This window comes from Alosa pseudoharengus, unplaced genomic scaffold, assembly GCF_046254945.1.
Source record: "Alosa pseudoharengus isolate Yale_2024_CS ecotype anadromous, Long Island Sound unplaced genomic scaffold, YU_APseudo_1.1 YU_APseudo_1.1_scf_4, whole genome shotgun sequence".
Taxonomy (NCBI): Eukaryota; Metazoa; Chordata; class Actinopteri; order Clupeiformes; family Clupeidae; genus Alosa; species Alosa pseudoharengus.
The window spans coordinates 29,515,016-29,530,574 of NW_027468774.1; the positions used below are offsets into that span (position 1 = coordinate 29,515,016).

General features: G+C 44.9%; 1 gene segment (V, D, J or C); it reads right to left on the minus strand.

The window, feature by feature from the left end:
• Window positions 1-3,874: 3,874 nt before the first annotated feature.
• On the minus strand, window positions 3,875-4,383 carry LOC143102885 (immunoglobulin heavy variable 3-74-like). The segment is given in 2 exon segments: window positions 3,875-4,218; window positions 4,310-4,383. Coding segments are annotated over 2 exon segments (381 nt in total).
• Between the last annotated feature and the right edge of the window lie 11,176 nt (window positions 4,384-15,559).

Sequence of the window (15,559 nt, forward strand, 5' to 3'; positions counted from 1 at the left end):
CTGCCCTACCCTCCTTTCGGGGGGTCCAGTCCAGCGGGGGGGCTACAGATCAAAACGAAAAATGACGGTTCCATGCTATCCATGTGGGGGTACATGCCCACCAAGTTTTGTGTACCCCGGTCTTTCAGTGTCCCGGGAATCCTTGTTGGTGTACGTCACTAAATGTACACATAAATTATTTTATTGTAAGGCCCCCCATGAACGAAAGTACACAAAACTTGGCATGCATTCGGAGGGTGTCATAATGATCCTACACTTTTAATTTTGTGCAGTTTTGACCTTGTCAGCCAGAGATATTGTGATGAAAACACCTCATTTTTTGCTTTTTAATTTTAAACTAGGTGGCGCTATACATGAAATAAGTGGTAATGGGATGGGTTGACATGCCCCCTTAAGACCAACATACATAAAAAATGTGGACCTCCTAGGCCCTACGGTTCTCGAGATATTCACAGAAAACTGTCTCCGGCCACCTACAGGCCAGTTGGTGTATAGTAACATAAATTAATTTATTGTGTGGCCCCCCATGAACGGAATTCCACAAAACTTGGCGTGCATACAGAGGGTGTCATAATGATCCTACACTTCCAATTTCGTGCAGTTTTGACTATGTTAGGTCACAGATACCTTCAATTACAACACCTCATTTTTACTTTTTTGTGTTTAACTAGGTGGCGCTAAACATGAAATGAGTGGTTATGGAATGGGTTGACATGGCCCCTTGAGATCAACATACAAAAAAAATGGTCCTCCTAAACCCTACGGTTTTCGAGATATTCACAGAAAACTGTGTCTGCCCTACCCTCCTTTCGGGGGGTCCAGTCCAGCGGGGGGGCTACAGATCAAAACGAAAAATGATGCTTCGCTGCGCGGCGGTCATAATAAGTCACGCTTGTCAAATTGTGTTCATTTCCTACTTTGTTCCTTTATTGTGTGTTTGTAATTGAGTGTGTGCAGTGTGTGTGGTTGTTTTTGTGTATATGTGTTTTGTGTGTGTGTGTGCATGTATGTGTGTGTGCATGTGTAGTGTGTGTGTGTTTACATGTCTTTGTGTGTGTGTGTGTGTGTGTTTTTATGTGTGTGTGCATGTGTGTGTGTCTTTATGTATGTGTACATAAATAAAGCAAATCAGGGAACCACTTACTCTTTGCGATAAGTGCCATGGGATCTTTAACAACCATAGTGAGTCAGGACCTCAATTTAACATTAATGCAAAGGAAAACATCTCCTGCAGTACAGCGTGCCTGTCACTGCAATAGGACATTGGGATTGATATTTGTTTGGTGGCTTTTGGCCACAGGGAAGAGTGCCACCTACTGGCCACCACTTCCAGCAGGGACCTACTCTTCCAAGGAGGTTTCTTATCCAAGTACTAACTAAGCCTGCTTAGCTTATTTCAGCAAAGTCAGGGTATCTGCTGGTCTGGCTGCTGGCTAAAAACAAAAGGTGAAAGGCATATATGATTCTAACTGTCTCACTGAATTGCATTATATGCACACTCAATTCTCACTGGTATCTGCTAGACCAGTGGTTCTCAAATGGGGGTACGCTTACCCTTGGGGGTACGTGAAGGCACTCCAGGGGGTACGTGAGATTTTAAAATATACATATATTTAAAAAGTAGAAACCATGCAAAAATACTTTTAAAACAATTATTTAATAATATTTCAGGAAAATATAAGTTCATAAAATGAATTTTATATTTCAGTAGGCTATTCAATTTCATTATCCTAAAAACCCAGAGTCCCCCCATACCAGGGTGGTTTTAAGTCTGTTTTAAGTCTTTTTTTTTCTCAACTAAAAATACTTTGCGCTGGTTGGGGTACTTATTTTCACAATATTTCACAAGGGGGTACATCACTGAAAAAAGGTTGAGAACCACTGTGCTAGACAACAAGTACCAAAACATGATTAGTTCATAGATTTCACATGTAAAATACATTTTATATAACCCCACCACCATCTTGCTTGTTCATAATTCTGAGAAATTCTTGAATTGTGTGTGTCATAATGTATGTGTGAGTGTGAATATCTGTTTATGCACATGTGTGCATATGAAATGGGTTAACATGACCCCTGGAGGCAAACATGCACAAAAAATTGGTCATCCTATAGGCCCTACGGTTCTCAAGATATTCACAGAAAAATGTTGGTTTATGGTCACTAAATGTACACATACATTAATTTATTGTAAGGCCCCCCATGAACGAAAGTCCACGAAACTTGGCATGCATTCAGAGGGTGTCATAATGATCCTACAATTTCAATGTCGTGCTGAAATTATTCAGATTCCAGCTGTTTCTGTCGCTTTGATGTATTGCAGCAGTTCCCAAACTTTTTTCCCCGCGGACCACCTTCTACATCCTGACTCGGCTCGCGTACCCCCACCATCCAACACATAAAAAAGTAACTTATTCTATTGACGCATTCCAGGCATCGTTGTTTAATTAGCCGCCCTACATGATAACATAATCAAAATGTGCAACTGGTCTATGAGCTCTCACGTTAAAAAAAAAAAGTGTGGAGAACCACATTAGAATGGTTAGGTAGCATCTCACTGCAGACCACGCACTGTGGCTTTGGGCAGTCTGTCTCACAATCCACGTGAAGCCTAGGGCTATATGCCTCATCATACTTTCGTTTTCTTCGCGCAGTCTTTTCTGTCTCGTTCTTTCTTTTATCCCCCTGCGCTCCATCTCCACCTTCATTAGTCTGCCCCCCCCCCATCCCATTCCATCGTTACCTGTGTCCTGCTCTGTTTCTCTCGCTTCTCCTCTTCGATCGCTTTAATTAGGCCTTTTGGACAGTGTCCCTGTTTTCCATGTTTACGCAGCCTTCTACCTAGCCTATACTTCAACGAAACTAACGCGCCAGATATTCTGGCTGCCTGTAGGAAATCACGTGTAGCCTATTGTTTGTAGCTTATTTTTTAAAGAAAACATACCCTATTATAGAGTTTACAAATGATTTCCTTTAATTTCACGTTTCCATATCATTATAACCCGATTCGAAATTATGTTTTATTTATGAATTAATAAATCATTTTTAACTCCTTTCCGCCATTGCCCTTTTCATCTCGCGTACCCCCTAGTGGCAGCTCGCGTACCACCGGGGGTACGCGTACCACAGTTTGGGAATCCCTGATGTATTGAGTCAACTGCGATTCAAAATGAATTCTTCTGAAACATGCTTTGCAATTTATCATATGAACCAGTTGTTTTCTGTTTGTGGAGCAAATATTTTACATAAGGATGTGTTCTGAATGATGTATGGAGAAAAGAAACCAGACTCAAACAGTTGCAGTGTAGTTGTAATCTATATTTCTATATATCACTATGTACTGTACTTATTCCTTCATTTGTGTTGATAGTGAAGAGGTGATCTGATCTTTGATCATGACTTGAAGAAACATTATGTACAGAGTCGAGTACAGTGACAGCCACGCCAGCAGGCATTATATCAGGGAGGAACCACAGGGGGAGATACATATATCAGTGTCAGTCAGGTATGATTTTCCCCTCTCCTTTTACCCTTTTTCAGACTACTGTCTATTCGTCTTAAACTTTGCATATTTTTTAAGACTGACAAATAGATAAATACGTCCTCTATTTTTGCCACTGATGATTGTCATGACCAATTCATTCACTAGCACAACAAGTTTATATTGCAATGCCTGAAGTCCAAACTGAGACAGAGTTCTATTGTTGGCTTATTATGGGTAATATTTTGATAGATATCCTAAGATGTGTAGTGACTTAATGTCTAATGGACAGAAGTAGATGAGATTAGACTGCCCTCTGTTGATGGAAAAAGAAACAACATGAAGTTTGTTCAACTGTTCAAATTCAGGTGTGAATGTTTCAGTCAGTCACACTCAGTCCGTTGTTTTTGTGCAGCTCTGCAGTCTCATGTGTGACTGTGGGTCTCGAGCACAGTAATACACAGCTGTGTCCTCAGCTTTCAGGCTGTTCACTTGTAGGTTCAGTTTGTCTGAGTTTTTGGTGATGGAGAACTGGCCCTGGAGAGACTGGGCAAATGTTGTGCCAGTGCCTGTATCAATATACCCGATCCACTCCAGCCCCTTTCCTGGTTTCTGACGGATCCAGTGCATCCAGTAGCTGCTAATAGAAAATCCAGACACAGTGCAGGACAGAGTGACTGAGTCTCCAGGTCTCTTCACCACTGGACCAGATGAGGTCAGAGACTGACCAGAGACAACTGAACAAAACAAACCATGATTGATTAAATGCATCAAACATATTTGCCAACATACAGACAGTCTGAAAATAAATATTGTGTCTGTGCTTACCACTCAAACTGGCCGCTATCAAGATTACCCAAATCATTTTTATGTCTGTGGTGCTGTAATGTCAGTGTATGTCAGTAGAACGGATGGTATGGATGAAACGGATTGTTATATCAGAACAGACAAAGATGTGTTTTGCATAATCCCTCCTGCTTTCCAAGGTTGGCTTGACAGAGCCAAGAGCAGGAGCAGGAAATTGTTTGTTTTTTTATTGTTGTAAAAAGCAGTGCTTATATGTGTGATGTTTATTATTTGATTATTGTCATTTTCACAAATGTATTCAACAAACATATTCAGCACTCTGTCCAGTCTGAACAGGTTAGCATGCAAACCAGCCAGAGATGGACTATCTTTGTTAATACTACTTTGTAGCTCAAGTGGTGTGTTCAATTGCAATTTTCTTTGCTGCCATCTGTTTGCTGCCACAGCTATGACCCCAGACCCCACTTAGTAGTTACACACGCCTGTCTAGTTGCTCTGTAATGTAGAAAGGGACAGCAACACAAATTGTCCCGGCTAATAAATAAATAAAACAAAAACTATGTTAAATGTGTCACGTCATATTAATATGTGTCATACTATGTAACTATTTGCCATCAAGAAAACCTCACCTTCTGTGTCATCAGCCATGGAGGCAGACACTTATGAGGTAGAGTTAGGTAGTGGTAGAGATGTGCTCCAAAGTACTTCAACAGTGTCTCTGAAAAAAAAATATTGCATAAGTGCATATTTGATCGAGCAGAATGAGTTTATTTTGCTATCATTACTTACACTCATCAACAAGCAATTCCACATGTAACAATTCATATTCTATTGGCAAATGAGGCATAATCAAAAGTATACTTAATTGCAGTGGTGAACGCTTAACATGGTGATCTACTGCAGCATAAATATTAGGGTAGCACCGCTACATCACTTGCCACTATCTTAATCAAATGTAAGTCTATTTCCATCACAGAAGTCTCCCCACCCAACATGGTATATTTTCTCAAACACTACCATCTCTCTCCAAAGATCTTAGAGCAGAGCGCACGTACTGTTCCATCTTTGCCTATGTAACAGGTCACATTTCTATTGTTTTATAATTACACAAAGATGGTTTTTGCCTTGACACACTGCCTTGTATCGCCAGTACAGTGAGAGTCCTAGTGGGCCTCCGTAGTCTCCCGCCCCCTCTAATGTATAAATTTTTCATATTCATATTTCGCTGTGCCCTTCACCTCTTCCCTGTCTCTGTCACTCTGGGGAAGAGGTATGTTATCTGTCTATCCCTCCTTTCATATTATATTAAATATCTTCACCCTATACTGTCTTTCACTACTATCATAACTATCACTTTACCTATATTTACTTTCTGTACACTTTGTTTTATCTATTATGGAGCTTTCTTGTTTATTTCTTTATATTTTGTACTTTCGTGTCACATGGTGTAAAATAAACCTGTGACTAGCCTGTGGCTGTAGCCTGTTCCCTGTATAATGCTACTGTATGTTGTTAGCGATTGCTAGTACTTAGCATGCTATTTATAATTCACCACAGGAGTTGGGGGAAGGAGAACCTACTGCCTGCTTCACTGTATTGTCCCTATCGTTTTGCAGGTGTGTCATTGTTTTCTGTTTGTTTATCACTTTGTCATGGTGTTATTTTGCTTGTAACCTTGTACAGCTAATTAGCATGCTAGCTCCCGCTAGCATAGTTGCTAACTATGTTAGCCATACTAGCTAGCTACTTCCATTAGGTCTCTATCAGGAGCTAGGCTAGGTAGCATAGTTTAATGGTTAAATCTTAGCGACTAGTTGTGTTAACCTTTTAAATGTAATGATTGATGTTACTTTTATTTTATATCTTGTATTTTGTATTTAGTATGTTTTGTGTGGGTTACCTGTGCTTTTGCCCTGTCTCTGTCACTCTGGGGAAGAGGAGTTGGGGGAAGGAGAACCTACTGCCTGCTTCACTGTATTGTCCCTATCGTTTTGCAGAGAATAAAAGCCCGCGAATACATCGTCATCCCGTGTCACGTCAGTCACTCAAAAACAGCAAATCACAACGCAGAGTGTATTCCACCGGTCACACTTGGTGCCGTGACTTCGTGACGTCTAGATCAACTCCTGCTTGATCGCCGGGGACTGCAGCCCCTCCCTCTCCTGCTTCTTCGCATGGTATTCTGTACAGTTGTCTGCATAGTATTGTTGAATGCTGAGTAGTACAGTATATCTGACTCGGGTCGCTGTGTAAATATTAATGTATATATTTTTGTAGCTGTTTGCTATTGCCATTGTTGTCACTTATAATACTGTCTTTATAGTCTGGGGTATTTAATTTTAGAGTGACATTTAAGAATTTTAGTATTAAGAGCTCCACATTGTTTTACAAGTTAGAGTGTGTTGAGCTGAGTAAATATTTAGATTTTTTTTAATTGCATTTTGAATTTGTACTCAAGTCTTCAATTTTGAGTTGATTGATATTACTGTATATATAAGATGGCGGCACGCGGTGATAACCAGGATAGAGACTCACCAGATGCAGCTGAGCCTAGTGATGCACCTGGTGTGCGTAGGGATAACAGGCCATGCCCATTTGGGTTTGGGAGGGCCCGCCCTCGTGGCGCACACAGTCATGGTAGCGGGAGGTTTGCTAATACGGTAGGACTAGAGGATATGGTTAGAGGTCCAGTGGCCACTTCCACTCCCCTGAGGAATCCTGCCTGTAGGCCCCGTACAAACAGACCCACACTAGTGTCATGTGCAGCCCCTATGTCTACACCAGTGTCATGTGCAGCCCCTATGTCTACACCAGCCACATGTGCAGCCCCTATGTCTTACACACAGATGATAAGTGCAGATACATTAGGGATTGTCATGTCTGATTTAGCTAAACAGATCAGTGATAACATCACAGCCAGCATACACACACTGCATCAGACCAGTGGTCAGCCACACTCCAGCCACTCGTCACCATCCCTGGCGGCGGTAGATGCCTCAAAGTTGAATGTGACTGTACAGTCAGATGCCAAACTCCCACCGTTCTTCAGAGGTGACCACACAGATAAGTTTTCGGTGGATGAGTGGAAAGATATAGTGATGAGCAGCCTCCGTCGCATGAATTGTTCAGAGCAGGAGAAGTTTGACTTCGTCATGAGCCGTCTTTTAGGCAAAGCAAGGGATGTAGTGAAAGTCTCCCTTCGTTGCAGCTCAGGACTGACCTCTAGTGGTGACGTTTCTGTTGTCTTTGACATCTTGAAGAGGAATTTTAGCGAACTGACATACTCCAACATGCCAATGAGGGATTTCTATGACACTGTCCCACACCATGGTGAGTCCGCTATGGCATACTGGATTCGTCTTAATAAAGCTATTGATGTGGCTGAAGAGTGTTTGCTTAGGCAGCAGAGAACATTGGAGGATCGTGGGACAGAAGTGGTCACGATGTTTGTGTCTCATTGTCCAGACTCTAGTCTTGCTGTGTCTCTCTCGTTCAAGCCTGCAGAGAGATGGACGCTGGCAGAGATTCAGGAGAGGCTGGATGTGCGTCAGAGGGAGTTGAAGAGGAGTGGGGGTGTTGTTCGTCAGCCTCCTTTGCCTGTGTCCACAGACAGTGTACGCCCACTCACTCAGTCCACTGTTCAACACGGAGCCACAGCCCACAGTTATGGCTCTGCAGATGCCCCAGTCATATGGCCCATCTCCACCTGAGTCTGTCCTGCCACCCAGTTCCACTGCAGCTGAGCCGAACTTGTCTCATGTGGTCAGCATGTTAGACAAAGTGCTTTCAGTGTGCACTGCCTCCATGTCTCCACGCTCTGTGCCAGCTCAGCAGAGCCGTTCCCCAGACAGTCAGACACGCCAGCCTTGCAGAGTGTGTGGCACACTACAACACACCACATTCAATCACTGCAAATTGGACCGACTCTGCCATCACTGTCTGCAGCCTGGGCACATCAAGAGTGGGTGCCCAAGAGTGCGTCAGACACAGAGCACTGTTGCCCACGTCTCATCCACACAGTTAAACTAGAAAGCCCATGTAGTGAGAGGGGAACCATGGGCTCCTCTAGTCAGACCCTCAGTGAAAAGGATTTGGAATCTATTTATGTAAATAGTTGCACTCTTTTGCCAGCCAACACCACAGCCATTTACCTCAATTCACAGCGGCTTGAGGGCGCAAGTGATCTCTTTTACACTCCAGTCGTAGTCAGTGGCCTTGTTACATTGAAGGGCATGTTGGATTCAGGATCCATGTCATGTACGCTGAGTGAGGAGGGTGAAACGCGGTTAAAAACTTCTGGTGTTCTCCCCTGTCCACAACCAGTTCCCAGCAATATCGTTCTCATTGGTTGTGGTGGGCTGTCCACGCGCCCTAAGTGCATATACAAGCTGGAGATTGAAGTGTCTGGATCAAGGTTCCTTGTGCCCACTTTTGTAATATCTGGTCAGCGTGATGAGTTTATCATAGGCACCAACGTCTTAAAGCCTTTCCTCAATAGGATGAAGTCTGAGAAGAAATACTGGGATCTTGTCTCTTCTCGTGACTCTGCCCCTGAGTGTGAGCAGGTTCTAGAGCTCCTCACTTGTGTTTCTCGCTGGACAGGCCCAGAGTCAGTAGGTCCTATTGGTACAGTTAAGCTGAGGCGAGCAGTCACTCTGCTTCCAAAACAAGAACACTTGGTGTGGGGCAAGCTGCCTAGCAATGTTGCAGTGTCACCTGGCAGCACAGTAGTAGTGGAGCCCACAGCAGCACGTTCAGGTCCTAAGAACATTCTGGTAGGGAGAGTCATTACGCCTATGTGGGGAGACCACTGGATCCCAATGAGAGTTCTGAACCCCACCGAGAACCCAGTCAGGTTGCGTCGCAACACCAAGCTGGCCGACGTGTCACCGTGTCTGGCTGTCGAGGATCTGCCATTGACCCAGGGCCTGGCCTGTAACAGCACTGTTCAGTCCTCCACAGACTTCCAGGCATCACTGTGCCCACCCAAGCGATGTTTGGATGCCTGTGGCCTAGGAGATATCGACATTGATGCCTGTGAGGTTTCAGATGAGTGGAAGTCCAGGCTGGCTGAGCTACTTTCCAGGTTCCAAGATGTCTTTTCCAAGGACAAGCTCGATTGTGGAGAGGCCAAGGATTTCGTCCACCGCATCCACCTCACTGATGATCGCCCGATCAGGCTTCCTTACCGCCAGATTCCCCCTGCCCACTATCTCAAGCTGAGGGAAGTCCTGGGAGAGATGGAGGAAAAAGGGATAATCACTAAGTCCATCAGTGAATACGCCTCGCCTCTGGTTATGGTTTGGAAGAAGAACGGGGACCTCAGAATATGTACAGACTTTCGCTGGCTTAACGCTAAGACTGTGAAGGATGCACATCCATTGCCACACCAGTCTGACTGCCTCGCTGCCCTTGGTGGAAATGCACTGTTCAGCACCATGGATTTGACATCTGGGTTTTACAACATCCCCCTCCATGAGTCTGACAAGAAGTACACGGCCTTCACAACTCCACTCGGGCTTTATGAGTACAACAGGCTCCCTCAAGGCCTGTGTAACAGCCCTGCTTCCTTCATGCGCATGATGTTGAGCATTTTTGGCGATCTCAATTTCTCCACTCTTCTGTGCTACCTTGATGACCTCCTTGTCTTTGCTCCATCTGAGATTGAGGCTCTGTTGCGTCTTGAGGTTGTCTTCACCAGACTGAGAACATACAACCTGAAGCTCTCTCAGAAGAAATGCCACTTTTTGCGCAAGTCTGTGAAGTTTCTTGGGCATATCGTCAATGTGAGTGGCGTGTCTGTTGATCAGGAAAAAGTTGATGTCATCTCTAGCTTCACCACACAGGACCTTATGATGGGGGACAGCTGCACACCTTCTCAGAAGAGAGTTCGCTCCTTCTTGGGTATGGTGATGTATTATCAACATTTTATCCCTGGCTGTTCGTCCATTGCCAAGCCACTGTTCGCGCTGACTGCTGGCCAGAAGCGTAGAGGTAGGCATGACAGGAAGCTCAGGAGACCTGGCACCTACCGTGAGCTGACTCCAGGGGACTGGACTCCAGCCTGTGGGACAGCTTTTGAAGACCTCAAAAGAGCGTTGATGACCAGTGTGGTTTTGGCTCATCCGAACTTCAACAAACCGTTCGTCCTGTGCACAGACGCTTCACTTGATGGCTTAGGAGCTGTTTTATCTCAGGTTCAAGATGGTGAAGAGAGAGCCAGACCTATAGCATTCGCCAGCAAATCCCTCAGTCGGAGCCAGGCCAACTATCCAGCACATAGGCTTGAGTTTTTGGCTTTGAAGTGGGCCGTGTGCGATAAGTTTAGTCACTGGCTCAAAGGCCACACTTTCACCGTCTGGACGGACAACAACCCACTCACGTACATTCTGACAAAGCCAAAGTTGGATGCATGTGAGCAGCGGTGGGTTTCCAAGCTGGCTCCATATACCTTTGATATTAGGCATGTCCCCGGGACCAAGAACGTGGTGGCTGATGCTCTGAGTCGTGACCCTTTCGTGAAGCCTGTCAGCCAGCGGCTCCTGTCTGAGTCATACACAGATCTGTTGCAGCAAGCCTCTGACGTGGACAACAGTTGTGTTCAAGATGTATTTCGCCTCACTTGTCATCCTCAGGCCATGACTGACTCCTCCCTCAGTGCTGAGCAACCCCTATCCATGTCAGGTGATGACGTGTCAGCTGCTTTGGACACACAGGATGCCTGGGACCGTGGAACTCAGCAGAGGGCCCTTTCCCTTGGTGATCATCTGGAGGGCCTGGGTAATGGTGGTCAAGACACACTTCACACATGGTCGACGGAAGAGCTGAGGGCTCGCCAGCTTCAGGATGCTGCCATTGCAAGAGTGATTTTCTTCGTTGATCGGAAACTGAGACCATCAAGGCGTGAACGTGCCCACGAGGACAACCTGGCCTTGAAGTTACTGAGGCAATGGCAGAGGTTCCAGCTGAAGGATGGAATTCTGTACCGAGTTTTTAAAGACCCGCTTACCAACATCAAGAGGTTTCAGTACGTCGTGCCTGACTCTCTGAAGAGTGATGCGTTGGCTGGTGTTCATGATCTGGCTGGTCACCAGGGTCAGCCCCGCACCCTCTCCCTTGCCCGGCAGAGATTCTTCTGGTATGACATGGAGAAGGATGTCAGAAACCATGTCAAGACCTGCATGAGGTGTGTTCTCAGCAAAACCCCTGAGCCAGCTGCCAGAGCTCCCCTGCGGAGCATCAGAACATCTGCCCCCCTGGAGCTTGTCTGTATTGATTTCTGGTCAGCTGAGGACAGGAACAACAAGTCTGTGGATGTCCTGGTCATCACCGACCACTTCACCAAAATGGCCCACGCGTTTCCCTGTCAAGATCAGACTGCTAAGAAGGTAGCAAAGAAGCTATGGGATAACTTTTTTTGTGTCTACGGCTTTCCCACCCGCCTGCACTCTGACCAGGGAGCATCTTTTGAGAGTGATCTCATCGCGGAGCTTATGGAGTTAGCTGGCGTCCACAAGTCTCACACGTCTCCTTACCATCCGATGGGCAACGGTGGTACAGAGAGATTCAACCGGACGTTGGGAAACATGCTGAGGTCCCTGCCTCTACAGTCAAAACAGAAGTGGCCCCAGATGGTTCAGACCATGACGTTTGTGTATAATTGTACAGTACATGAAACGACTGGGTTTGCGCCATTCTATTTGATGTTTGGCAGGGTGCCGAGGCTGCCTGTTGACCTGATGTTCAGGAATGTGAGCCATGATGAGGGGATTGCAGACTACGACACGTATGTGAAGTCCCTGGCCTCCGATCTCCAGTCAGCCATGCAAGTCGCTCAGAGGAACTCAAGGCTTGAACAAAGACGCCAGGCTGACCAGTACAACAAAAGAGTGAAGGGGCTGGCGCTCTCCATCGGTGACCGTGTTCTTGTAGCCAACAAAGGGTGCAGAGGAAAACGTAAGCTCGCTGACAGATGGGAGCATGATGTTTACATTGTTGTGGCCTCGAAGCCTAGTCTCCACATCTACAAAGTCCAGGACAGCGAAGGTAACACGAGAGTGCTTCACAGAAACCTCCTGCTTCCTGTCAATTTTTTGCCACTCAGTGCCTCTCCGGACGATGCCACTTTGAGCCAAGAAGCAGGATTTGACTTTTCGGGTGAGTTTGTGTCTGAAGCCCACCTGTTAGACCACTCTTTTGAGGATGCCCTGCCCCCTACTGGCGCTGACCTGTCATGCCAGGATGGCTCTCTTGACCGCACCTCTTCCTGGGTCGCTGAACAGTCTTCCATCCAGAGTGACTTTGATGTGTCGGATGTGGCTGTTCCTGGTTCCTTCCATACTGATGTGGCTGTTCCTGGTTCCCTCCATCCTGATGTGGCCTCTACTGTGGCTGTTCCTGGGTCCCTACATTTAGATGTGCCTCTTTGTGATGTCCCTGATGCCTCTGTTGGTGCTGAGGTTGACCCTGGTGATGCTGCACAACATGTCACATTTGCTGCCCCTCCTAACCCCCCACACAACACTGACCATACTGACTTCACTGCCCCTCCTATCCCCGCACGCAACACTGTTACTGACCATCCTGACTACGTTCATCCCCTTCCTACATCTAGGTTTGGTAGAGTTATTCGTCCTGTATGTAGATTGATAGAATCTATGGCTCAGTTACAAAGCATCCTGGGTGGGGATGAGGCTGTAGGTCATGTTATTCATGTGTAGCTTACTGTGTGAGGTTATTTCAGGTTTGCCTTACGGCATGACTTCAGAGTCAGTTTTCCGTGTGAGAATTGTTTTTCTGGTGTGCATAATGTATGCCACAGTTGTTGTGAAATACTGTTAGTTTAGCCATACTGTTGAGGTGTATGTGGCACCTCATCTACCCAGTGGGTGTTCTGGGACTTGATCCCCCCAGTTCACGTCTGACCTTTCTAGGTAGCTGCCATGCTGGTGTTTGTATTGGCTGTTGATAGGATTTTTTTTTATTCTTGTATGGGTTCCTTATCTTTGTGTAATTCTAGAGGGGTGAGTGTAACAGGTCACATTTCTATTGTTTTATAATTACACAAAGATGGTTTTTGCCTTGACACACTGCCTTGTATCGCCAGTACAGTGAGAGTCCTAGTGGGCCTCCGTAGTCTCCCGCCCCCTCTAATGTATCAATTTTTCATATTCATATTTCGCTGTGCCCTTCACCTCTTCCCTGTCTCTGTCACTCTGGGGAAGAGGTATGTTATCTGTCTATCCCTCCTTTCATATTATATTAAATATCTTCACCCTATACTGTCTTTCACTACTATCATAACTATCACTTTACCTATATTTACTTTCTGTACACTTTGTTTTATCTATTATGGAGCTTTCTTGTTTATTTCTTTATATTTTGTACTTTCGTGTCACATGGTGTAAAATAAACCTGTGACTAGCCTGTGGCTGTAGCCTGTTCCCTGTATAATGCTACTGTATGTTGTTAGCGATTGCTAGTACTTAGCATGCTATTTATAATTCACCACAGGAGTTGGGGGAAGGAGAACCTACTGCCTGCTTCACTGTATTGTCCCTATCGTTTTGCAGGTGTGTCATTGTTTTCTGTTTGTTTATCACTTTGTCATGGTGTTATTTTGCTTGTAACCTTGTACAGCTAATTAGCATGCTAGCTCCCGCTAGCATAGTTGCTAACTATGTTAGCCATACTAGCTAGCTACTTCCATTAGGTCTCTATCAGGAGCTAGGCTAGGTAGCATAGTTTAATGGTTAAATCTTAGCGACTAGTTGTGTTAACCTTTTAAATGTAATGATTGATGTTACTTTTATTTTATATCTTGTATTTTGTATTTAGTATGTTTTGTGTGGGTTACCTGTGCTTTTGCCCTGTCTCTGTCACTCTGGGGAAGAGGAGTTGGGGGAAGGAGAACCTACTGCCTGCTTCACTGTATTGTCCCTATCGTTTTGCAGAGAATAAAAGCCCGCGAATACATCGTCATCCCGTGTCACGTCAGTCACTCAAAAACAGCAAATCACAACGCAGAGTGTATTCCACCGGTCACACCTATGAAGCTGGAACGTTACCGATGCCCAGAGTCGCGCTAGTCAGTGGGTTGGGACTGGGAGCCTGGGCTTAGCCTGCTGTTGCTATCAGACTTACCACTATGTCACATATTATAGAACAGTAATAAACTATCAACACTTTCAGGTGCGAAATCAGAAACAATCCCTCTGTTTTAAATTTGCCTTCAGCTACGTTTTCATGTAGCTACTGTAGTGCTAATGTCCACTTCAGTCAGCTAGCTAACTTTAATTTACAACATAAGCCCACCTATGGCTAGGGTACATGCTTGATTGAACATCCAAAACAATCCCAATATCCTTGACATCTGAAATACACCTAGATAAATATATATTAATGGCGGGGAATTAGCTCTGGTGATGGCTTATATTAGATCATGACAGCTAGCTAGCTACCTCAAGCACAAAACCATAGACTGTATATAGTCTATGCACAAAACATACTGTAAATAATCATGCAAACATACCTGTATCTTGCTCGTTTTTCTCCTCCTCTGTCATTTTCTTCTTTCTGTTTTCGGCACCAGAGGGATACGTTCTTTTTTGTGACTTTTCTTAACATTACCGTCTCTTCCGATTTTTGAACTTGCACCCGAGGTGTCTAACATTAGTTTATGCGCGTGACTCAAAGGCTGGCAGACACAGTAGAGGCATATAGAGCTGCACAGTCCCGCCCACAGCCGATGCCGGATGTAAAAAGTCAATGCAATTTCTCCATTGACAATTGCGGTGTAAGCCATAAAAACTTAACTGCACGTGGTAGACTTAAAACCAGCTACGGTTGTACTAAGCGATTGTATATGCTCCTATAGACACCAAGAGTTCGTGGGGCACTAACCTTGTTTTGAGATAAATGCCTTTTATTCGCGATCTCTTGGATAAGTACTTCATTACCCACAATCCTGAACAATCCCACAATCCCACAGTGATGCCTCTGATTGGTGGAAAGGCCGTTATGGTCATAGTTTGAAACTTTCTCAGCGGAAAAATATTGACAAAGATGGAGGAGTTTTTTACTGCCTATGGCGAAAATCTTAATGTGATTAAAAACTTTCTTGACGAATATTGGTACTTGTATCAACAAGGATTGGGGTTTATACATCACACGAACTTAGTCAGGGCCAATACACTATCAAATAGACCACTGTAAATGTTAGTTTAAACACTCAAACTTTTCAGGTAGGCTAGCACTAGCCGACAGGCTAAC